Source organism: Anolis carolinensis, chromosome 6 (assembly GCF_035594765.1).
Source record: "Anolis carolinensis isolate JA03-04 chromosome 6, rAnoCar3.1.pri, whole genome shotgun sequence".
Taxonomy (NCBI): Eukaryota; Metazoa; Chordata; class Lepidosauria; order Squamata; family Dactyloidae; genus Anolis; species Anolis carolinensis.
Window position 1 is genome coordinate 77,330,541 of NC_085846.1, and position 26,155 is coordinate 77,356,695.

The following is a 26,155-nucleotide window of genomic DNA, read 5'->3' on the forward strand; positions in this document are numbered from 1 at the left end:
TATTGAGGTTGTGAGTATCTTTGTATACTAAGAGAAGACCTGTAAATAATTATAAGTAGCAACTAAATTAAGAATAAAACTCCAAAGGAGTTTTGAATGAAAGACAGAGCTCAAGAGTGTTTATTCAAGCTACTATACAAGGCCAGAAGCTGTTAAACTGTGACCAGGACTCTGCAGTGTTTTAGGGATTGGAATTAACTGATGCCTATGAGACAGTCTGTCCCATTGCGCAGCTGGAGGCGGCTGTGAGAGGATTGAGTTCACGTGCCTTCCTCACAGGGGTGTTGTGTTTGTTTTTACTCTGCTTCCTCTTCTTCCACCCTTCGTTAACAACTAATTCAGTGGCAGTACTGCATTTCACACTGCCAGTTTCAACAATGGCATTTCATGGTTCTTGCTTACATTAAAGCTTACATTATCAACCCCCACTTGAGCAAGTCTGTAGAGCTTTTAATATTATTGTTGAGTATGAACAAATAATAGCATTGCAGAATTCTCCTATAAAGTAGTACTGTTTTTCCTTAAGTTCTGGAGCACTGTTGTGTTTACATCTGGAAACATGTGGTGTCTCTCCGCCCCACTCCATGGAATGCTTTCATTCCTTTGATGCTTTAGAACAAAATACCGTTGCACAAATGTCATGGAAACCTACTGGATATTGTCTGTGATATGAAATATCTACGATGCTCTTCAGTGGAACCTACAGATGTATTTGTATGTCTTTTTGTGTGTCTTTTTGTGCCCAATTACAATGACACAGGTTACAATGCAAACTAGATGCAACAATTAGCAATTTTTTCAAGTTATAATTGAGAAAGAATGGGCATTCTACAGATGCATGATATCAACACTTGTATTCATGTTCAAAACACTACATTTTCCCCTTAAAAGCAACACTTTACATAATTAACCTGTTGGGTGTTTTTGAAAAAGCAACATTTTACGTGATTAATATCACAATACCGCTCCCCAATTTCAACCTGATATTTAACCTTGCATTTAACCTTGAAGTCAGAGTCAAAATCAAAAATGTGTTACTTTCACAGAGCAGCTGAGAGGAAAATCAGTATGATCCTCTCGCTTGGCTTCTGATTGCGAGCACAGCTTTTATAGCTCAAATCATTGTCCTTTGTCCTGATTTTAAAATTGAATTTTCTTTCACTACACAAGGCTCATTAATTAAATGGCAAGAGCAGCAGCTTGTGCCAGCAACACTTTTCCCCCAAAGCTCCTTGAGCAGAGAACCTTTCATTCATAGCTTCTGAAAGTGGTTTCTATTTCTGCCTCGCTGAGGAGAAATCTATATTATAGTCTTGAAAGGACAGCTTCCAAATCTAGTCAAAACCAAGGTTGCTTAAAATAGATCCAGAATAAATTGGTTCTCCTCCTCCTTTCCCCACTCTTTTGCACTTATCTTTCTTTATGCAACACTTATCAGAAAGTCTTCAAATTCATAAATTGCTTTAGACTCTCCTGCCTTGCTCTTTTCTACCCATCTCTCTACCTCTGAATGTTGTTCCTGCCAGTTTTGTTCAATTAATTTCAATGGGAATGAATGCAGTTAATTTCCTTCAGAATTGATGAAGTGTGTGTTGAACTGGAGGGACTGACAGTTAAAATACAATGCAGATTTCATTACAAAGCTGTGTTTAATTAATAAAAAAACAAACCACTTCAGGACAGAGTCAAATCAGCTTTAACGGAACAGAACAAAACTCTGAATGTGAGGTTATGGTTGTGTTCTTTGGTTGTTGTTTTTCTCATTTGTCTTCTTTCTTTCAAAAGATTGTATTGACCAAATTGTCTATTATTGACCAAAGCCTTAAACATTGACCAAGTCGCTGTCCTTTTGCCTGGGCATGGTCGACTGTCTCCGCCGTATGATGGTGAACAATAAACACACTGACAATAACTGTTTTGGGTAAACTGGCCACAACATTTTATTGGTTACAGAATGAAGGGTTGGCTGCCCTGCATGGGTCCCGGATCAAAGATCTGACAGCCCATTGCTGTCTGATCCAAATGAGTCACGGCACAACCGACACCTGACCCGGTAGTCGGTCTCCAGCGCCACCTGGCGGTAGCCAAAATATCTCCTCCCCCCTAATGCCAATGAAAAGGGGGGGGTGTGGAGTATTTTACGAGATCCGAGACCCATGTCACACGCCAACAACAGTTGTGACAAAACAATGCAAAACATGAGAGCCAGCAGGGTGGGCGGGATGGCAAGCTGCAGCCTCCGAATGGCTGCTGTTGAGCCTCTCGGGGGCGGAGCCTGGTGCGGCCCCGCCCATGGAGGGGCGCTGACCAATGGCAGCCCAGGAGTGCTGGCCTGCCATTGGCCAGCGGGTGCTGGCGGCGGGAAACCTTCCCGCCGCGCCGAGGGGGCTCCTGGGAAGAAGAAGCCCCCCGGTCCGCCGCCATGCTGGGAGGGAGGGAGCGCCCTTCCCAGCAATCTGCAGGGCCCGGTGAGTCGGGCCCTGCCCTTTCTCCTTGCTTTCCTACAATGCAAAGATGGTCAATCAGAAGGCCAAACTAATTTTAGGGGAATCTCAGTTTTATTCAACCATTTAACCTTATTTCCCTTTGAACTGTATGATTTGCAGTTTTTGGTAAACAATTAAAAATAGACTGATGTATAATTCTTTCCCATTTGCATCAGTAAAATTCAACAAATCTAGCTATTATAGCCAAGTAAGTAATTCAGATTTGAAGGCTATCTGTAGGCCAATGAAGTCTTGTCTCCCAGAGCTTGTGAGAGAGGTGTGTTATTTTCCAGAATTGCTTGTAGCTCATTGTTGATGCATTTCTGTGGTTTCCGATTATCCGATTATCACAGGGACAGAAAGTGAGGTGTCTGAACAGGAGCACAACCTGCAAAACAAACACCACAGTGGCATTAATCCTTCTCTATGCTATCCAAAACACACACACACACACACACACACACACGTGTGTGTGTGTATATATATGTGTGTGTGCATGTGTGTGTATGTGTGTGTATATGCACACACACACACACGAGGGTGGGTCAAAAATTGTTGCCTCCTATGTCATAAAACTATTATAAATGAACGGTTTAATAATAGCAGAAGTTGCTACAGATCATAGCCTTAACTATTGTCTAAAGAAAACTACAGTTCAATGTATTCACCATCAATTTGTACACATTTGCGCCATCATTTAACTCAGACATCAAAACCATTTTGGAAAAATTCAGGGTCTGGGTTATGAAAAATGATGTGTGTGAGTGTGCATTATCGTGATGAAGCTGGATGGAACAAATGCCATTTAATGGTCTCTTATTTCTTATTGCCTCCTTAAGTTTCTTAAGTGTGGTGGTTACATAGGTTTTGCTGTTGATTGTGGCACTATGTTGCAGAAAATCAACAAGAATAACATCCTGTGTGTCCCGAAACACTGCTTCATCACGATAATGCATGCCCACACACATCATTTTTCACAATGCAGGTGGTTGTAAAAATGGGCTAGTCAGTAGTTTCTCACCCACCCTACAGTACTGATTTGGCCCCTTCTGACTGTTACTTTTTTGGACCTCTGAAAGTCCACCTACGTGGTTTCAGATTCAATGTCTTGAATGACATTAAAACAACTTTAAAATCATGGGTCATGAAGCAAGACCGTGAATTTTTCCAAAATGGTTTTTTCAATGGTGCAAATGTGTACAAATTGATGGTGGCTATGTTGAACAGTAGTTTTGTTTAGAGAATAATTCAGGCTATGATCTGTAGCAACTTTTGCTGTTATATGTTCATCCATAACATTTTTATGACACAGGAGGCAAAACTTTTAGACCCACCTGTATGTGTGTGTGTGTGTTTATCGCTGAAGCTACATTTTAAAAATGTACCTGTTTTGACTTACATACAAATTCAACATTATGTATGTGCATTCTGATGTCACTGTAGTATGAAAACAAACTTTTAGATTTATATTTGCTGCTTTATTCAAGGTTTTCTCTTTTACAAACTTCCTAAGCACTGTTGTTTATATTGAGATTAAGAGCACAAACAAAAAGTGTTGTGAATTTTAAGTATTCTTATTCATTGGACGCTAGCATTCCATTCCTTGCAGTATTAGCTGTTACAGCTGCTCCAAAAGCAAGAACAATTATGCTTGCAAGACAGAATATTTAGCTCAGACCATTAGAATGAAAATAGCACAATTGAGGTCATCCACATATTTTTTTTAAAAAAATCATTTCATCAATAGTAATTATGTCTTATTTCCAGAACTCTGAGTCATCACAGTATTTTTAAGGGTGAACAAATGCTGATTATACATCTATATGTCAGTAAAATGAACTTGGCCTGGGATTTGAAAATCCTTGATCGTTTTAGTGCTGGACGTTACGTTAGACTGATTATCTTGCATACTGTTGTAATTGACAGCTTGAAAATGCTATCTTGAGGATTGTAGTTGTAGACCAGAAAGGTAATTTCTCTGTACTTAAATGTTCTCTGAAAATAGCATGGGTTGCAATTTCTCAGCTTTACTTATAACCATTGGTGGTGGAAGTAGGGAGATCTTTCGTGTCAATAAGAGTGATGTTTCCAATTGGTTGCCCATGTTATGGCCTGTGTTCATGGGGAGACGGAGGACGCAGACAATTACACACTGACATGATGCTAACTTCCCCTTCTAGTAAGTATGGCAGCTCATAGACTTTGTGTGTGTGTGTGTGTGTGTGTTTGGAGGGCAATTACCATATTCCACTGGATGACACAATTAGTACAGTACTAACTGGCTGTTGGTTGGTATCATATACTATTTTTCAAATTAAATTATCTTTGTCAAATATTGCAGTAGTGAAGGGACATAATATACACCAGTCTCCTTCATGTCTACCTTGTTGAAATGACACAGGACATGTGCTTCTTAGAAGTTATGAACTTTGGGTCAAATTTCAATTTGATAACCTCAGATTGGGGACAGCATTTACTGTTATTTTGAAAGAATAGTATGTCAGTAAGGCATTGTTTTGTTACTGTCAATTTAAATAAAATGCACTTAAAATGAAAAATGGTCAAAAATCTCTAAATGTCATGAGTTCCTCAAAAACATTGTCATAAGAGGTAATTCTTATATTAAAAAGATAAAAGTGTATGTTTGTAGATTTTCATATAGCAATTTAAGGGTAAAGGTTTTCCCCTGACATTAAGTCCAGTCATGTCTGACTCTGGGGGTTGGTGCTCATCTCCATTTCTAAGCCGAAGAGCCGGCATTGTCCGTAGACACCTCCAAGGTCATGTGGCAGGCATGACTGCATGGACCGCCGTTACCTTCCCGCCGGAGCGGTACCTATTGATCTACTCACATTGGCATGTTTTCGTACTGCTAGGTTGGCAGGAGCTGGAGCTAACAGCGGCCGCTCACGCCGCTCCCGGGGCTTGAACCTGGGACCTTTCGGTCTCCAGCTCAGTGCTTTTACACACTCTGCCATGCTCCCATATAGCAATTACCTCTTTGTTTTGAGTGATTCATTATACACCAAAATGGCCCAGGAAATATTTTTACTTTTAAGGGACTCTCGCTTTCTGAGAAATAGAATCAAATAGCATTGAATTGGCAAGCAAGAAAGAAATGAGCTTTTTTTATCCACCATGAAGGGCAAAGTAGCTATTCATTTTTCCTTCCATTGAACATCAATGGAGGAGCTATCTGTAATGTGGTGTTTTCTATATTTGGAATGAAATCAACCACTTTCTATACTTGGGATTAGGATGCCCAGGACAGGACACCTGACCTTTCAGTGTTTGTGTAGAAGAGGGATTTTCAGCTGATGCTCCCTGTGTGACACGCAACACCTACTGCAATGTTTTCTTCTTCCTTGATTTGATTTAATACAAGATGAATAGTGCCTATATATTCCCTGCAATTAATTTTTTTATATTTTCATGACCATGAAATTTCTATATTGAAAGGAGCAAGATTTAATTGATGGGTATAAACCTGAAATACATTAATGTGTATATATGTTTACCATCTCTGTTGTGTTCTTAAAATTGAGTGGGATTTTAAAAATATTAAATATGCTCTTGCCTCCTTAAAATGAATGGTAGTCTTTATTAAAATACTGTACTTTACACATCCTTGAGAATTGCAAATTGGCCACCTGTACTTTGTTGCTGTAAAATTTATTCATATTTATTCAGTCAGTCAAAGCAGATGATTAATTGAGCAAAAATCTTAAATACTACATACGTATACTATTTAAAATTATTCAGTAATATACTCAGCATTCATACATGTATAACATTTATATATGTAGTTTGAACACAGAACACTCTAATATTTTGAAGGACAGTATTAAAGTTGTTCAACTATTTCTAGCCATAAATGCCAAGATACTTGCACTGAAAGGACACCCAATTCCACACATAACCCCCATAGTCCTCAGTATCTTCTCTAGAGGACTAAGTAATCCTCAAAAACATACTTCTGAGTGCTAATGAGAATGGAGGGAGAGGAGGGGAGGTTGAGGAAATTACCTTCTACAGATCTTCTAATGGACTTCTTCCAGTGGCTCCAAGGACTCAACACTATAGACATATAAAATGATATTATAAATATATAGAACATTTATTTCCAAATATTATGCATAATACTTCATTTCAATTGGCCTTGTGTAGAAGCATTCAAGTAAATCATTCACTGGTGTGACATAATTTTGAAAACACATAAATGAATAGAATTAAGTACTTTTATTCCTGCTGTCTATACATTCAGTGGGCCACCAGTGAATGATTTACTTTTCAGAGGCCAAATATAAGGATGGAAAGAATATTTTTAAAATATCTGAAAAATATTTTCTCAAATGTTGAGAAATCCTGAAAAGAAAAGAAAAACTCTAGGATGATGAGAATCTTCACTTAGTTGATGTGAAAAAAAAAAAACTTCCTGATGGTCCTTTGGCACAGAAAATAACACTTTTCATGCAAGAAATAGGATTCTGTTTTATGTGCATGCAGTATATTTATGAGAATAGAGGTGCCACAATAACACTTCAGCCCAATGTAGGAAAGGCAGCTTGGATATGCAGAATGAGTCCCTACATACAGCGTTTTCTGAGCAGAAAACACCATTGTCTGCACAATGCTGTTTCCTGCTCAGAAAATGCTGTATGTAGGGACTCATTCTGCACAAAAATCACATATTGTTGTTTTGAGCAGACAACAAACTTTTCTGCACAGGAAACTACACAAAATAATCACATGTGGATTCTGTGCAGAGAAAATCCCAAGTTGCAAATATTCTTCAAAAAGTGCAGTTTTCAAATATTTTTAATAGTGGAAAAAATATTATAAAATTACTTTTTGCTTCCGTTGAGAAGAAAATGAGCAAATAATTGCATTCGTAGTTCAATGTCTTATGCAATAGTGATGCATCATAATCTGATCAAACCATGCTTATTCATAGCAAAAAGCCTATCCTTATATACTTATACTACTAAGGATTTTAAAAGCTTTTCTTCAATGTAAATGTACATTAGATTAAAATTAATGGAAATCATGCCCAGCCTGCTCCATTGGTTTTAATATAGCCACATTATGAAACCTGTGATTATTCATTTCCAGAAGCACAGAACATCACTTATGAAGAAATGTAGTTTTATAAGCTATAGTGATTCTGGATATCATGTTTCTAGAACTTTTTCATTTTCTTTTAAATTCCCAAACATCGATTTTAGTACATAAGCTTTTTTGAAGAAAGTACATTCATGTGAATAGAGGTGCCACAGTACTACTTCATCCAGTGTGAGAAAGACACTTTGATATAAAAAAGCCCAGCTTGATTAACTATATGTCTTGATTAACTATACATCTCATGGGCCAGTCTTCTGGAAGTCACTGTCATTGATCTGGATCCCCAGGTGTTTCAACCTACAACTCCTAGAAGTCCCAGCCAGTTTACCAACTGTTAGGATTTCTGGGAGTTGAAGGCCAAAAAATCTGGGGACCAATAGATTGAGGACCACTGCCTTAAATGTTTCCAGGTATTGCTCTGAGTTTCTAATAAGGGAGGAAGGATACAAACTGGATGCCATGAAAAAGAGGAGTTTAAGGGCAATGTACAGTAGTTAAATCTTTCTCAAACTTTCCTATAATTTTTGTCACATAAATGCTAGGAGAGCAACAAGAAAGTGTTGTTTTTTATTTGCCTTGAAATATAAATGGCAAGAAAATGAATCCCAGATGAAGGGAACACAAATACAAATACATTTAAGCAAATGTTGATGTTTGCCATAAATTGAGATCGTGGTTTTTGAAAAATTTTGGCATAACTGAGGCATCTGCACCATATAAATAATAGATAATGGGATAATGGAGTCAGAAATAATGGGATTTGATAGCTGAGCAAGTGATAATGCTGCCTCTTCTTTCTTTTCATTTGTATCCTTTCAGTCAAAAAATACATGAATATTTGTATTTGTTTTTAAAATCCATTAAGTTTTATGTTAGTGGTCTCTTTTTTAAAGCCCATGCATCAAAATTGTTTCTTCTCCCAGCAAGTAATTTTAAAAGTCAAATTGCATCAGGCAAATTAATTAGTCACATGGTGACACATGGTGGAAAAGGGCAAGAAGAGTTTTAAAAAGACGAATAAATGGTCTATTCTCATCTTTTACTACTCTTCATACCTTTCCCCTAGAGAGCATGGCTGGCTACTCTAATTATACTGCATGATTATATCTCCTGACTTTAGCAGCATTTTTTGCTTCACCTCTAAGGTTGTTAGACCTGATTGTCTCCTGCATTGAGAGATGGCTTACACTTTAATCATGCTGAAAATGTAAAACTAAAATTTCGAAGAGGAAAATCACAGAAAGAAGTGGTGACTGTGGAAAATGAATATATTCTAATACCTTACAAAAGAAATGCAGAGATCTATTCCATTCTAAGGATGTGATAAAACATTCTCCAGTATGTCTCTGAAGCCCATGTTGATGCTACTTTTAGAAGTTCTCAAGAACTAGATCTCTTCATTTCTTGCCTTCAGGAAAAAAAAATAACAAATTTAGAAGGTCTCTGTAAAATTCCCAAAGCAAACTTGTAGTGAGTCTGGATTTGGGACAATTACACCATAACCACAGAGCTTTGACCACCTCAATTCTTCCATCTCAAGCCTATATCCCGATTTTTGGTGTTTCCCTGCTTTCTTCTCAGCCACCTAAGCCCAGGATGTTGCATTCAAGAGGGTTTTTAATAGCTCTCCTCATGGCTCAAGGCAGGGTACAACAAAGTTAAAACATCCAGATAAAATACAATATTATTAAACTCTATTAAAATACATAGTATGAAGATTAAAACAATACTAATAGAAGGTAAATTTAAAATGTATAGTTTAAAATTGATTGGGTAGGCTGCTGAAAGAGATAGGCCTTTAATTTTATCTTAAATGTTGACAGTTCCTTTAGTTATCAAATCTCTTCTGGTAGCTCATTCCACAGTCTCTGGACAGTCGATAAAAAAGAGCAGAGAGTTGTTTAAACTTGTAGGCCACAGTACTCAACCGGTGATTACTTTCAGCTTAGCAGGTGACATTTTGGAGTTCTGCAGTATAGGAAGGATTCCCTATGCTGAATATCGTATTTTGTCTACAAGAAAATATTTGCATAGATTTCTAATTTGAAGGTTTTTTTCCCTGGGAATATATTTTAGCAGCATGAATTATTATTATTATTATTATTATTATTATTATTATTATTATTATTATTATTTTGCCCCATTTTATCTCTCCCGCAGGAGACTCAAAGCCGCTATCACCTTCCTCTCACTGCCTCTCACTTGGGGGTGGCACTGTATTTCTTGACTCCACCAGACTACTGTTAGATTATCACTTGTGCAGTGATTGGAAGGGATGCTAGAAGAGAAATGTAATAGGACTAAGATTAAAGAAATATTTTTTGTAAATATATCTGTCATGATTTGAGTTCCTTGGGAGCTTATAGGTTAATCATTATAATTCAGAATTTTATCACAGCCATTTACTTTTTCAAACTGCATATTTGAATGATTTAAAAATATTTACATTTAAATGTATTTAGATGTAAATCATATTTCACTCTAATGGGGTATCCCTTGGTTTGTAAACACTGTTTCAGCTGAAATTACATATCCCTGTCCTCTCACAAAAAGCAACCAAATCACTATATACCTTCTTCTTTAAAGTGTTTGCCTGGCTGCGAGAGCATATAGATACAGAAATACTATTTCTGTCCTCCCCAGGTCTCAACAAGACTACCGGTTAATTATTATGGAGGACAAACTTTGCAACAATACATATCTTGGAGCAGGGGTAGCTTTGCAGCGTATGGCAAAGGAACATAAGACTTTGTTGGCATAACATTGCTCCTGCTGTGACATAACATTTGCTGCCACAAACTCCTTTCCCTAGAAATTTGTTCTTTTTACTGAAAGCTATTTCCCATGTCAAGTTTCAGATCCGACAATGTTTGCAAAGTTGTTTGTTTCATCTTGCCTTCTTTTCATTTTAAAGCAGACCCGACAAAAGAGGTGCCAGCAATATCAACAACCACAATGGTTGAAATTCGGAAAAGCAGTGTCATGACAACTGAAATCACCTCTAAAGTAGAGAAACTCCCCACAACAGCCACTAGCAGCAACACGTGTACCTTGGGAGAGACAGAGGAAGAGAAGGCCAAGCGGCTCCTTTATTGTTCACTATGCAAGGTTGCTGTCAACTCTGCCTCACAGTTGGAGGCGCACAACAGTGGTAAGCAATGTCTTTCTTAATTATAGAATCTTGAAATTGTCTTCCCCGATCATATTAGATTGCTTACAGCAGGGGGAAAAATGACGTGGTATAGTACAAGCTATTACACAGAATTTATTAACCGTTAAAAAATAAACATGAATGAAAAAAGTCCTTCACAAAAAGAAAAACATCAGTGATAGGTTTTCTCAAGTTCCCTAAATTACATTCCCAATCTTAGTTTTTGGGTCAATGTGACTTCTCTTTCGCCCTCTTTCACCTCTTTCTATTTATTTACAATAGAAAGCTGAGCATTCAACAATATTTTTGTATGGAAAACAGGAAGCACAAGACAATGCAGGCAAACTCGGAGAACTGGGCAATTTTCATAAGTGACAAATTAGCTTTTGGGGTTTTTCACATAAACAAATGAAATAAAAATGTTAATTAGCTAAAATATGTATTTATTGAACAGCCTTTAGGTGCCAAATTTTCTATAAAATATGACAACATAGCATTCATATAGAATGTAATTTTCTTGAAAAAGTCTAAGAAAATTCCATTATGTTCAAAACTAGAATTCTCCATTTCTAAATGAATCTTGTACTTTAAGAGATTATTCAACTATTTAATTAGTTAACTATCAGGCTATAATGTAACCCAGATGTTTCAGTGAAACAAATATATCAGTGTCCATTATGTATAACGGTATTATTATTTGCATTTTTATGGAGAAAACATAATTCAAATTCAACATCTTCTTCCTGTGCTGTATCTTATATTGTCGTCCATAAATTATTTTGTTTAATCCAGATGTTTATGATAATATGAAAGTATAACTAGAGAATGGATGTATCTCTATTTGGCCAAATCAGCTAAAGCAGACTCATTCACTCAAGGGACTTGGGAATTCAACTATATGTAAGTTTCATTGATTCAGTGAGACTGCTCAAATTAGAATTAATGTTAGGATTTTGAGAGTTGCAAAGAAATAAACCGGTTTGTTCAATCATTATCTAAATATTTAATTTTTTGTTGTTAAAAAATCAATGTTTTTTATATTTATAATGGTTGCATTATATACAGCAGTCAGAAGATTATATGGTGCCATCCATTTTTAATACATTTCACGTCTCTAGGTGATCTTGTATTTTATTCTGGAATCACTTGTGAAGCTGCAAACTTGCACCCAGTCCATTTTTATAAGTATGAACATCTTACATCACTATTCTCAACATGGTTATTGATCCTAATTCTAATAAAAAATTTCCACTTTAAATAGTTTTCTAATACACAAATATTGAAAATGATTCAGTAACATAAAAAATGGATATACATGTGCCGCCCATAGTGCCATAGTCTTTCCATTAGTTTCCAAACATTCTTCACTTTATATAGAATCATGGTGTTTGCCTCCTTTGGAACTTTCCTATTAAACTGGATATTTTTTCCAATTCTACTATTAAAGTTGCTATTATGGCAACTGTGGGAATACCAGTGTTATTTTTAAATATTAGGTTGTTCTATGGCATTATTTTTCCCACAGTTAATTGGAATCTAGCATTGTTTCTGTGCATATGTTTTCAATGTTTTTAAACCACTGTACGTTTAATCACCATCCACACTCCTGCATGCAGTAAGATCACACTATCTTTTGAGTCTCTTTAGTACACCACTGCTCACTGACAATGAATACTAAGCAATGGACAAAGAAATGCATCAAATAACTTAGCTTTTTGTCCCAGTTCTTTAAGGGATAAACTTTTTTTCATTCTTATGCACAGGAATGAAAAGATTATGAGAATTTCTGATTATTTTTCAAAGATGTGTGCAAATACAATCTGTTTTTACACGAAAAGTATTTCTGCAAGTGCAACATATTTTGTGCAAAAATATATTTTGTTCAAAATGCAATATTTTGTGCAAGTAATATTTTTGTAGAAAGTTTCACATTGCAAAATGTCTGAAAAGTCACAAAAAATCTCATAATGTGTAAGACTATGTGAAGATGCCTTTTCCCATTGACGGTAAAAACACTTGTAAATATTGTTTACATTCCTAAGAAGGGTACCCTGGATTCTTAGAGCCCTTCCACACTGCCCTTTATCCCAGGATCTGATCACAAATTACCTCCTTTAAAATGGAATATATGAGTCCCCATTGTCAGATAAGCTGGAATAAACAGATAATCTGTGATCAGATCCTGGGATATAGGAGCAGCATGGAAGGGCCCTTAGGGACTTCCCACTATTTAGGGAGTAAAGGCATGAAACAAGTCAAACCAGCCTAACACTCATTGTTGAAGTCTTGGCATGTAATTCAATACAACATTATTCCTGTAGAAGAATCACAGAAAGAAAAGTATATTAGGAAAGATAAAGATATTGTTGCATAGTTTCCATTGCTTTCAATGGGTCCCACATACAGTAGAGTTTCACTTATCCAAGACTCGCTTATCCAAGCTTCTGGATTATCCAATATATTTTTGTAGTCAATGTTTTCAATATATCGTGATATTTTGGTTCTAAATTCGTAAATACAGTAATTGCAACATAACATTACTGCGTATTAAACTACTTTTTCTGTCAAATTTGTTGTATAACATGATGTTTTGGTGCTTAATTTGTAAAATCATAACCTAATTTGATGTTTAATAGGCTTTTCCTTAATCTCTCCTTATTATTCAAGATATTAGCTTATCCAAGGTTCTGCTGGCCTGTTTAGTTTGGATAAGTGAGACTCTATTGTAGTTCAAGTTTCCTCAGAAAGCATGCCTTTCAGAGAGTGCCAGTTATTTAAGTATCATCAGCAAGATGGCAACCTCCTGTTTAGAAAGTGATCTGAAAAGTGTATTGGCAGCTCAGACCAACATTGTCAAAAGTTATCATGGTTCTATTTTCCCAGGGCAGTGCAAATTTCATTAATACCAGATAATCATAGAAATGAGAAAGCCATTTAATGTCATGTCAGGTCTCCCCTTCCATACTAGCAAAATTTGATGGCAGTTTGTTTCAGTATGTACCTGATTGTCATCCAGTAATTAAATTAAGGTTAATGAAATATTACACATAGTTCAGGTTTTATCATAGTATTTTGGAGAATACAGATTATGTCTCTGGTGCCACTCAGCTACTTCTAGAGGGATGAAAGAGAGGGTGCCAACAACTTGTTAAGAGGATTTTTGTTTTGTTTGTCTAATATCCCCAGGCACAAAGCACAAAACTATGTTAGAAGCTCGAAATGGAAGTGGAACGATCAAAGCCTTTCCCAGGGCAGGTGTGAAAGGGAAAGGACCCATAAATAAGGGAAACACAGGACTTCAGAACAAAACATTTCACTGTGAAATTTGTGATGTGCATGTCAACTCTGAGACACAACTTAAACAGGTAACTCCATAGTAATGTATGTTTCATTACCCGTTTTCCCATAAATTCAAAGAGAATAAGGATGTCTCAGTTTACACATTGCAACAGACTGTTACTGATTGCTATATATACTCATGTATACATAAAAATGTTATCAAAATATCAACCCAAAAAACTTAGGTCAATTTATCTATAGGTCAATGTAAGTACTGTCCTGTAACTCTTATATAAAATTTGGAATCATCTCTCATTCGTGACATAAGGTGAAAGCCTAGGAAAGCTAAAAGAACCATCAACTCCCCCTACTCTCTCATTTATGATGTTTCTTCATTCCGTTATGAATATCTGGGCAGTAAAATGGTGGTGGTTAGGAGAGGTTGGCTCCTGAGGCAGTATTTGCACATTTCTCTTTGCAGAATGTACAATGACTTATCAATGGGTCATATCAAAATCCATAATTTTGGCCCCAAAGCCTGTCTTTGATTTACACATGAAAGTATACTCTGATTTCAAAAAATGGGGCACATATAGAATGAGAAAGTGCAGCATCCATTTGAATGCAGCCTGACTGTAGGATCGAATGTTTGCTCCTGAAGCCATTAGTCACAGTGATGGGTAAATTAGTCTTCCAATTCTGTGTTTTTTTATTTAGTTCTTTTTATCTTTACAGTGCCATATTGATTTTTGTTGTTCATAATACTTTTATTTTGTTTGGGTATACATTTCCCTCCTGCTAAAGATTTTTTTTTGGTAAAACTGGCATAGGTAGAAAATTACTGTCTAAGTTACAATCTTTAAGAATGCCTTAAAATTCTTTGTCTCTTCCACCTGTCATGTTGTTCAGCAGTATTGTGTAACCAAATATGTGGGAGTGGGGGTGTACTTTCTGTAGAAGAGTAAATACTTTTCTCAGCTGTGTGGGTTGCTCTTATAGTTAGTTGAATTCTCTTTGGGACTACAAAAGTATGATATTGGGCTTGATAAAACTTATTCTTCCAAAGATTAGAAATCCTTTTGCTCTTCTGATGACATTCTCAGGAGGCAGTGGAATTTCTCAGTACCTACTAGTGGATTTTCTGTGCCCTTTTCTTTTCTTTTCTTGGCACAGGTACATTGGCAACTTTAGCAATGGCAGTCAAATAAGGAGACTCAGATGCCTGGAAAAAAAAATCTCTTACCAGTCATTTCTATGGTGTCAGAAACTAAGAATATAAATCCTGATTAGATTTCCTCTAGCATGGTTCATGATTTTAAAAAAAATAGAAGGAAAATTCTTTCCTCACTATGGGATGGCAAGATAAAATTGTGTGCTACAACAAGTTTTAATATTTTACTAAATGTATTAAATATTAAATCCCAAGAGTAGATGCAATTGGGCCTACACTGAGTCTTAGAACCATTATACAGAAATGTCCAAGTGTTATTTTCAGATGTTCACACAAATCTTTCCAAATTTTCTGGTTTAGTTCGGTTAGAAAAAATGTGACATAGAAAATTCTCTTCATCATCTCAGAATCCCATTTATATTGAATGCAAGTCATCCAAAGATCCAGCAGCACATTCAGATCTATCTTTTATCCATCCTTGCTAGGTTTTTTAAAAATATATTCCGAGTTCTAGAGAGAAATGAGGAAGAAGGTAGAGAGATTTCCCAACCTATATCTTTTCACCATTGTTCATCTAGCCTTTGCCACCCAACAACAACAACAATTCTTTATTGATTAGTCACTTTTGACCATATCAAAACATGTAAAACATACAATACGTACACACTTATGCATACATACAATAAAACCATGGAAGTGAGGGCGATCTGGCTGCGACATCTGTCACCCCATTGATCGCCAGGGTTGATTTGGCTGATCTGGCTGGCTAGGCGGGTGTCCCCTTCCTCCCTCACCACTCCATGTGCGTCCCTCCCGAAGCTGCGCGCTCGGTGGAAGAGGATGACGTCCCAGGTATAGAAGGAGTGTACCGAGGTCTCCAGTCTTCGGTCCCGGGTATACGATAGCTGCGCTCCCCTGCTAGAACCTCCATTGCCACCCAAACAAATCAATGGGATTTTCCCTTTCTTGTTTAACATGCAGTGTGAGGTTTAAAAGAATTGAAACAATTGTGATGTCATTCAGATTAGAAGCCAGTTGAGCATAGCAAGCTAGGTCATTTAGTTGTCGAAATTTCACCCTCCCACATTTTGGAGGCATCACTAAAAAAAAGGCACGCCAAGTCTTATACAGATGAATCCTCAGACAAACAGTTCACTCTCCACTGATGGTTGCCAGGTGAAGCAACAAAATGATACATCCACATAGCATGGTTCATTTGTGCCAACAGTCTGAGCGTGAAATACCTCTAAGGAACCTTCCAAATATTGGATGTACAGTCATGACCTGGCAGGATATTCCTCTGCAAAATGAGACGCTGCAAGCAGATTGTTTACCAAATGGAGGCCACAGCCATCAAGAGCAATTTGAAGCAGCAGCCAGAGAACCACTCATTCATATGGATGGACTCTGTCAAAACAAACAGCAAAGAGACAAAGGCAACTCACATCCCAGTCCTAAACAGTGTTTATGACACTTATTATGCTTCTCATGAGAAGTATCAATAGTAATACCTAGGATGATCAGATGCAAAGAGGCATGTGGCTGTTATGACTTTAGCAGCTGGGTAGATGAGAGAACTTTAGTGGACACAGCTTGTTTTCATGGTGAAGAAGAGCCAGAAAAAATTGGCCCGGGTTCTCCTTCACTCACATATTTATATGACCATCCTAAAAATAAAATAGCACATGATTCAGAATTCTTATCTCATTATGTTATATTTTAAAAGTATATCCCGCCTGTCATGTCAAAACTATTCTAGAACAATAGCCAAATGTTCACTTTTCATCAGTTCAGCCAAGGAAAGCTTTTCACAGTCAGAACACCATAAGCCTATTTAACTTGATAAAGGGGTTGCAAAGGATGAGAATGTCATTTACTTAAATCTTATTGGTAGTCTTGACTTGAACCAGTTGGGTATATCTACAATTGGATTCTTCATTCAACAGCTTGTTCATTGAGTCTATTCTAGTTAGAACTCACCAGTAGGATTCAGGCCATTACTTTATCCCAATGTTTTGGGCTTTCACCCTCATGAAATAGCTTACAAAATAAGAAAGGCCCAGAAACATGTCTCAGATCAAAATTGGTCCAACTTATATGTGTTCACCAAAGGGAGTTTTGTTTAGGCTCTTTACAGACCTAGCCCTGGCTAACCCAAGTAGAACATATCATATTCTTTCCCAATTGCAGATAAACCAGCAAAATTTTTATGAGTCCTTTATTAATCCTTTAACGTGAGAGAAACTACTTTTTTCTGTATACATCAGATGGGGAAACTGAAATAGATATATTATTGGGAATAATCAGTATGACATTGCAAAATATCAAACTAATTGTTTAAGGGTGGCCAGAAGTGTACAGTGCGAAAGACAACTGAAACCATATTATTTCTAGAATTATGATAACAAGGAATACTTCCTTTTAAACAGCACATAAGCAGTAGAAGGCACAAAGACAGAGCTGCTGGGAAGCCCCCAAAACCCAAATACAGTCCTTACAACAAACTCCAGAAGGGAACGCACCCCCTTGGGGTAAGCAACTTATTTTTCTGCATTGTCTTTTATGATTATATTGTATGGCTCTCATATCCACGAGGAATGTGTTTCTGAACTTATCATGAAAACAGGAAATCATAGATAATAGTGGAAGTTACCATAGAGGTCCTCCAATGTGACTATATGGTAACTTTAAGCAGAAGCATACCTTAAAAATACCTAGAGGACCCATAAAAAATTCTTAGGTAGAGCACATTTTGTTGGATGTGGATAGGCAAAACTGGGTACTGGCTCCATGGGCATGGGAGTAGTACTGTATTGATAGAAACATGGTAGTTTTGTAATTCATTTGTATCTTAGTGAGCTGACTTTTCCCATTATGGCAAAACAACTGTGTTTAAGAATAATTCTGGTTATATTTCTTCTAAGCCAAGGTTGCCTTATAAGCAGAATTTGGTTGATTTTTGAGTGCAAACTCAGAGAATCCCTTATTCAGCATGGCTGGATAATTCTGGGATCTGTACCCCATATTTTACAGGGCATCTGGAAGAGAAACCTCATTTCTCTTCTCTTATGAGAGTATTTTTTGAGGGGGAAAATCAGTGTCTTACTCTCTGAAAGTCTAGAAATGTGGGGACTGAAAGAAAACGTCATTAGAGTGGGGCAAAATTCTCATTTGAAAGGGCAGTACCCTCATGCCCGGCATGGTAGTTAACACTCCTGAGTCCAGCCAGCTGCTGCCAAGTCACTTCTCTTTGTCCCAGTATAGTCATGGCAGAATCTTTGAGGCTTGACGGCTAACTGGGGGAAGGGGAATCATAGTGTTGGAAGAGCCTACTCTAGGATTCGATTATTCTCCCTCCTCCAGGTAGCTATCAAGCAGCTGGCAGAAGCACAGGACATATGATTGTGACATATGCTTTGATGCAGAAACTTGGCCTAAATCTCCATCTTAATCTTGAAAGAAGGGTGTGGTTAACATTTAATGAATAAGTAGGAGATCATGCAAATACTAACCTAAATTGCTGTGTTACACAGCAAGGCTGAGAATAAATGTACCATGGTGTGTGAGAGGGAGGGGATAATAAAATATGGATTTTTTTAAAAAAAAATGTTCCCAGAAATGTAGATTAAACAAGTTTTCAAAAATTCCCCTCAGTGTCTGGGACTGCCATAGCAAAAGTTCAGAGCATGCAAAATGTAAATTATTTTCCCGCCTCCTGTTTTTTCTGTTACTTTGCTTAAAAGCCTTTATTCTGCTTTTGTGTCTGAAATTAATTTTATTCATTTGTTTTATTCAAGGAAATGTGGGGGTTGGATAATCAAACAAAAAGCAATTCTTGTTGCTTCTTCTTCTTCTTTTTTTCTGTAGGTAAAACTTGTATTTTCAAAGGAACCTTCAAAACCAATGGCTCCACGGATCCTACCAAACCCACTGGCTGCTGCTGCAGCAGCTGCTGCTGTGGCTGTAAATTCTCCCTTCAGTCTCCGAACGGCCCCAACAGCAACCCTCTTTCAGACATCAGCACTTCCTCCAGCACTTCTTCGACCGGCCCCTGGGCCTATACGGACCACCCACACACCTGTCCTCTTTGCCCCATACTGAATTCCATGGAGGAATTAACTGTACTGCAATAATTTTTCAGAGCAAGAGCAAAACAAGAACAATGAACTATGCAGTGTTAATTTATAGTTTAAGATATATATATATGTTAAGAATATGAAGAAACCAGAACAAATTCTAAAGAGGACAAACAAACATTTCTGTAGATGAGAAGTCCTTTTGAATACTGAGAGTTCTTGCGACATGGGTTCATAGCTATAAATATATATATATATCTATATATTTTAAAAATGTATGAAATAATTTTGACTGTGCTTTTCAGCACATATCTCCCCTGCAATGGCATTTTTGCTTATGAAACAACTAAACAGAATTGTCTAAAGGGCATTAACTGGCTCCAGTGTACATAAAATACTTAATTCTGTAGAATAAAAGGAGGGGGGGAATCAAACACTGTGAATAGTAGTAACTCTTACCAATGCTCCTGCCAAGTCAACATTTCCTGGGTATTTATCTGAGTAAAAAGTAGATGCAATAGCTGTCTTGTTAAACACTAGTATTGTGTCTCTATGTATGCCACCAGGTTCATAAACTGAGGAGACATTAATCCACCATCTCTTTGATAAGCCATCACAATGACCATAAGTCTAGGTATTATCCTAGACCCACTTTTCTTGAGAAATAAGTCAGATGAATATAACAGCACCTACATCTGAGTGAAGTTGCAGTATTAGCCTCTTTGCTGTTTTAAAATGGAGTGCTCAATGGCATTTTGGAAGAGATATTAAGAAAGGAATAATCTCATTGCAAGTACTAAATAAACAGCATTGGAACTGAAGAGAACATCTGCAAGCAAGGTGGGACTTTTGGATTACTTTCAGGACTATTTTTTGAACTTCAACTCCTCGAATGCCGCAGTTGAGGGATTCAGAGGGTGGGAGTCTTTAAAATGTAGCATTCTAAGCTCTGCTGTTCCATTCTTTCCAAGCTGTAATCCCTCTACCCTACCAACTTGCCTTGTCACAAGCCGCTTTCAGTATTTCCCTGAATTTCAAAATGTATCCTTTAGTGTTATTCATAAGGGTGGAAGACATATTGCTAAGAAAGAAAGGAAAGGTTCAGCCATTTATATAAGTTCTTGTATTCTTCTCAAGATTAGGGTTTGTCATCACACCAACTGAAAACAGACAGTGGCCTCAATATGGTTTGATCTAGAGTAGGCCCACTAAATCAGTTGCTGAATAGTAAGTCAACTGAGATCCTTTTGATTTAGTTGGTCTACTGTAACCCAAACTAGAAATTGGATTTAGGGTAGTGTGTGCAAATCACAAAGTGATAATTACAGACTTTGGTCCTATAGACGTTGGTTTGGATAGCTGCAACCAGTGGTGGCATAAGCAAAAGAACCCAGACCTTGCTTTCAAACCAAGGTTGACAAGGATTTTTTTTAGTAAAAACTGGTTTGGGATAGTGTGCATGTCAGGTGTACAGATTAGGCACCATGAATCTAATATGAACATGTCATGGTCTCCAGTAAATGTGTGGGATCTCAAGAGGTCATATGTTTTGATGACAGCCAATTCCTACCAAGGGCCAGAAAGATTTACCAGCACATAGCATACTAGCTGTGGGTTTGGTCTAAAAATGTTACCTTTTCCAAAGTCTCTTCTCACCTCACTGTCTAATACTAGTATTTACTCTGTTTTGATATCAAAGCTTTTCCCCACAATGTGGAGGTGTTATAATTTGATGAATCAGTGATAATTTCCTGTTGAGAATCTTTAGTCTTCGCTGACCAAACCAGAACCCTAGTCTATTGTGGGAAAAAGAAATGAAAGTGAAATCTATTTAAAATAGTAGAGGACATAAATTCCCCCAGATGTAATATGGAAGTTATATACTATGTATTTCAGCAGCTAATAATATATCTGGTAATCACTTGCAAAGACCTCTGTCAATTAAGGACTGGAGTGGACAAAGTTCAAGTTTGGGACCATACATAGCCCCCAGGGTTTATTTGCTAATTTGTTGTTTGGTTGTACGTAGACCAGTGGTGTACCATGTGGTGGGTGCTAAGGATGGGCAAAAATACTATAGATGTAGAAGCATATCTTTTTGAACAATTCCATGCTGACTGGGGATTTGAGAAGCTGTGTTCTAAAAAGGTATTTTTGCTAACTTTGTTGGTGCTCAATTACAGCAAAGGGACCCACTTAAGATTTGTAATGTACTTCTTTTTATATCACAATAATAGAAGCATTACAGGACAAAGAAGGCACATTTCTCGGGAGGGTTGTGTAGGAAGGGTGCACTGCACATTGCTGCTAGTGCTATGATAAAATTTAAAGAGTCGCAAGATAAATCATATGAGAGCAGCACACACACTTTATGGAATAATCTCTTGAAGGACTTCGGTTCACTGTGAGGTTTTTAAAAAATGAATTGTTGATCTATAAAGCTTTATTGTACATACAGTAGAGTTAAAATAATTTATATATAAAATAATAATTATATATATATTAAACATATATATATATATATATATATATATATATATATATATATATCCCTTCAGTTTTAAATATGGGTCATAAAGTGGCTGGCAACAAACAGCAGAGAAGGTGAAAAGGAAAGGCACATGTTCTGACTCTCTGATATTTGCTGCTGACATTTTTTTTTACCAGAGAGAGTTACAGAGGATATTATAATAAGCCAAGAAGGTCTGTTCAGCCATATTCAGCCATACTAAGAAACAGCAGCATTGCCTGCAAGTAGATTTTAGCTATAAAACGTCACTCATGTTTTAACTGAAATGAGAAGCAGGAGCTTAAACAAAAATTTTAAAAATGAAAGTGACGCAAAACATTGGCCATAGATTTGCTAGATTCATGTGTCTTTTTCTTAAATTAGCATTTGGAGTTTATTATCCTTACTGTGCTTTTCCAAAGAGTTATTCATGGCTGGTTTGATTTCATTTTTGAGAATGTGTATGCATGACTCTACATACACATTCATTCGTTTATATACATAATTATAAAATAAAAGCAGGAAGAGGAAAAATTATGATGCTACAAAAATAAAGATTTGGATCCAAACTTGTCCTTCCATGATCAGAAAGAGATATTTTGCTTCTAGAAGGGGTCCCTCCTTTTTTGTGGCTTGGATCCAGTGGAGACTCCCCTGAAAGGCAGTGGGGTAGAGCAAAGTTTTTCACCAATTATCACATAAACAACCCCTGACATACTATTTTTCCCATTGCTATAAAGGGTATCCTGATGCTATGGAACAGAGTTTTGTATGGCATATGGCAAGGTTGGTTTAAGCACAGTGCGGAAGTCACATCTAGGTCCCAAATCTATTGTTTTGGCATTCAACCCCCATCCCCACAGTGACTCTTTTTTTCTAGCAAAAAAAAACAACAACTCTACAGATGGATTTTCTCAGATGAAAATCTTCAGGAATTTTAATCCACCTTTGAAATAATTTTCAGCTCCCTGATCTCATTTGACATTTTGAAAGCCCACTTTTACTATGACATTTCTGGGCACTTTCTGTTTTTGCTTTGTTTTGGCATATCTGGTAGTCAATGTGGACCCTGGAGTGACCCATGAGGCAAATAACATCCCTTGACTATCTACAATTCAAACCCTTAGCAATGGATTATAGGAAAAGGGATTATCAGTACTTAGAACATATGAATGAAATTCAACTAAGAAAATTCTGGATCCAGCCAAATATGTGCCTCCAAACCCAAAGAGTCACATCTGTCAATTATGTGTTATTTTTAAAAGATTGCTCTTAATGAATTATTCAGAAATATTGTATCCATGCTACTTGCAAATGTTTGTGCCTTGAAATTTAAGCACCCCCCCCCCTCCCACCAGCCACAACTGGCTATTTCAATCTTTAACCAGAGGTAGGACGTCCATCAAGGATTTTATATGTGTATATGATTTTGATATTCTTTCATTAGGCAAATTGCTCGAGACCTTTAATAATAGGAGGCTAAAGCTAAATTTCAACATTCGTACTCCAAGATACTGAAAATTCATTAGTTCCAGGCTGAATAGCAGATTTATTCCAAAACACTGGGACTTTGCAATAGCACTTTTGTAAGCAAAATGGTTAGACTGCATTAATTATGCCAGTAGCAAACACCAATTCAAAATAAAACCTTAAGGTATAACCTTAAAGCCTGAGCATATAGTGTATTTTGCTGAATTGCTACTGACCATAACCTTTCCACAGGGTGCTGTCTCTGCTTTGGCTATAATGTAAAGGGAAAATCAAAATTTCCACATTTTCATTTTCCTCTTCCTTTCCAGCAGCCAATGAGAACATGAAGTGAGAGGGACTACTGACATAACTGCAGGGAGGAGATACAAGATGTTAGTCAAAGGATGATTTTCTGTATGGATTGAGATTATTGTTGGTGCTATCTCCATGGCAAATGTAAGATCTGCTCCAGGAATCTGTTTTATCCTTTCATAATGTAGCTAGGGGTGATGTCCTCAGATCTCTGGCACATACATGCTAGTGGTTTGCCAAACCAAGCTTTGTGAATCTTTATAGGCCCATGGGGCCTTTCTTTGTGGTCAGACCCAAGCCATAGAATATTAGGGGTGATCCAAAATCAGGTTGTCCTGGAAAGACCTTTTTGCAGATGAAATAATATGAAGAAATGCAAATGTGATGAAGACATGTGTGAGCTGCTGGAGATGTGCCACCACCCTGTCAAAATGCTAATGAATAAATTTGTTCTGACACATGTGACCTGTGGCCTGTATGGAGGCACAGTACAAATGGCACAGATAATCACTGTTTTTCTAGAAATAAAGAGTCATTCCTACTCTTTCCATCAGCTGGTCCATACTATCTTAAGTTGCTTGAAACTTTTCTTTCTTACTAACTTTCTTTCTTTCTTTGGCATTTCCACTTCTGTATGCAAACATTTTTCTCTCACCTACAAGTCTCTCCTAGACTTCAGCTGTAAGCAACAAACAATCCTTTCTATGTCTCTTATTCACTACCTAATAAAGGATGAAGCCTAAATGTTAAGAATGTGTGGAAGGTTTTCTGTGCTTTGTAGCCTCACCAAATACTAGTCGCTGAACCTTTGTTAGTGATGGAACAACTGTTGCTGGGAACATCATTCACTGTAATTGCAAACTTAGGTATTCTTGTGGGAAAAGACTGTCTAAAAATACAATGTTGGTGTCTACATACTTGTAGGGGAACTCCTTAGTGCCTAAATTCAATTGGTAGTCTCAACTAGATTACAGCTAAGTAGGCCACAGATAAATATTGATCACACATTAATATTGATTTACAATTCAGTGATTGATTCAATGTGCTCACTCTCATGGGGACTACTAATTAATTTAGGTTTAGGTATGTAGAATACATTGGTTTTTAAACCAGAAGGAGAGAAACAACAAAATAATGGTGACTACCAACTTCAAATACAACTGGACAAAGATAAGCACAAGCATCTATGCAAGGCTGAAGGAAACTAAACTTGAGTAGTTGAGGCCACCAAACTGAGTTTGAGTATGAGGAAGGAAGTCTGAGTGAGGTGTTGGGCCTTCTTCATCCCTAACAGCACCATAAAGGAGAACTGGGGTCAAAGGGAAGCATTCCATGAGTGAAAACAACAATCTTCAATCTTTCCAATGCTCCAGATACCCACCTCCCTCAATCTAAATAAATGGTTCTCAACCTGTGGGTCCCCAGGTATTTTTGTCTACAACTCCCAGAAATCCCAGCCAGTTTACCAGCTGTTAAGATTTCTTAGAGAACCATTCTAATTATTAGGTTGAGATCCACTGATCAAAATAATGACAATGCACAGTTCCAAGCGTGTGTATGTCAGAACTGAAGGTTTCTGGTGGATGAGAAAAGATGTTTCATGTTACCTCCTGTTTCTTGCCTTGATCTTGTTCTCCCTCATTCAACTCCGTTAAATATCCAAAGAGCACTATAAAGATCCTGATTCAAGGTTATATGAAACTGCATTGTTTGGTCAGTGTAGACTCATGCAATTCAATGCATTGTATGAGTCTACACTAACCAAACTGTATTTTATAGCAGTGCAGATGGGGACAGAATGGCCCAGTGGACATTTTTGAACACTATTATCAGTACAGTTTCTATGTATATTGCACCTAATAGCCAGCCACTGCTTAATCTAATCCCATTGTGTGGAGAAACCTGAGAATAATTCTGTAAAGGGGGAAATTGTAAGAAATTGTTCTCGTTAACAGTGGATGTTCACCCAACACTTCACCTATGTTCTACTCTTCTTGCGTGGAAAAACGGAATGGTACAACACAAACATAGAGCTTTTCCTGTAGGTGATCGGCATGTTTAGAGGCTATACTAACCCTGTATCTATATCCATGGTTTCATTTACCTATCCTGTTTTCCTGAAAATAAGACATGTCCATAAAATAAGCCATAGTAGGATTTCTTAGCATTTGCACAATATAAGCCATACACCAAAAATAAGACATAGTGATAGGCGTGGTGATGCACCGTACAAGGTCGGCTTGCCTTGTCAGGTCCTGGTCGTTCTATGTGTGCTGCAAGCTGAGGCATAGAGGAAGACATTGAAAGTGAAAGTAAAAGTCTCCTCAGTGAAGTGAGGAGCAGGATGCTCTGTTTTAGGTATTGTGTGTCCTCAGGGGGGGAGAAGTAAAACTGTGGCTGCCATTTTACTCAGTACTGTGGGTCTCTCTCCCCCAGCACCAACCAGCAACAGTCTGTGGGTCTCTCTCACTCCCCACAAACACCAGTAAAGCTGCTGCTCCCCAGCACTGACCAGCAACAGTCTGTGGGTCTCTCTCTCTCCACACAAACACCAGGGGATAGAGGAAAAGCTTCAGCAAA

General features: G+C 37.3%; 2 protein-coding genes across 9 annotated transcripts in view; both read left to right on the forward strand.

Moving 5' to 3' along the window:
• LOC134299980 (uncharacterized) overlaps positions 1 to 10,506 on the forward strand; it is a 101,396-nt gene extending 90,890 nt beyond the window's left edge. Inside the window, exon 2 of the mRNA XM_062984386.1 lies at positions 1 to 10,506. This exon is cut by the window's left edge and continues 24,061 nt beyond it. The gene's annotated coding sequence lies outside the window, so the exon portion shown is untranslated.
• The window catches only part of znf385d (zinc finger protein 385D), a 506,886-nt gene extending 482,558 nt beyond the window's left edge, over positions 1 to 24,328 (forward strand). For 6 of the 8 annotated variants that reach the window (XM_062984389.1, XM_062984388.1, XM_062984387.1 and 3 more), the window contains 4 exons: positions 10,522 to 10,758; positions 13,945 to 14,123; positions 17,638 to 17,739; positions 19,076 to 24,328. In XM_062984389.1, the coding sequence (XP_062840459.1) occupies positions 10,522 to 10,758; positions 13,945 to 14,123; positions 17,638 to 17,739; positions 19,076 to 19,309 (752 nt within the window). In that variant the 3' untranslated portion in view covers positions 19,310 to 24,328. The remainder of the gene's footprint in view (positions 1 to 10,521; positions 10,759 to 13,944; positions 14,124 to 17,637; positions 17,740 to 19,075) is intronic. The other 2 variants (XM_062984390.1, XM_062984393.1) reach the window with 1 other exon arrangement.
• The last annotated feature ends 1,827 nt before the right edge of the window (positions 24,329 to 26,155 follow it).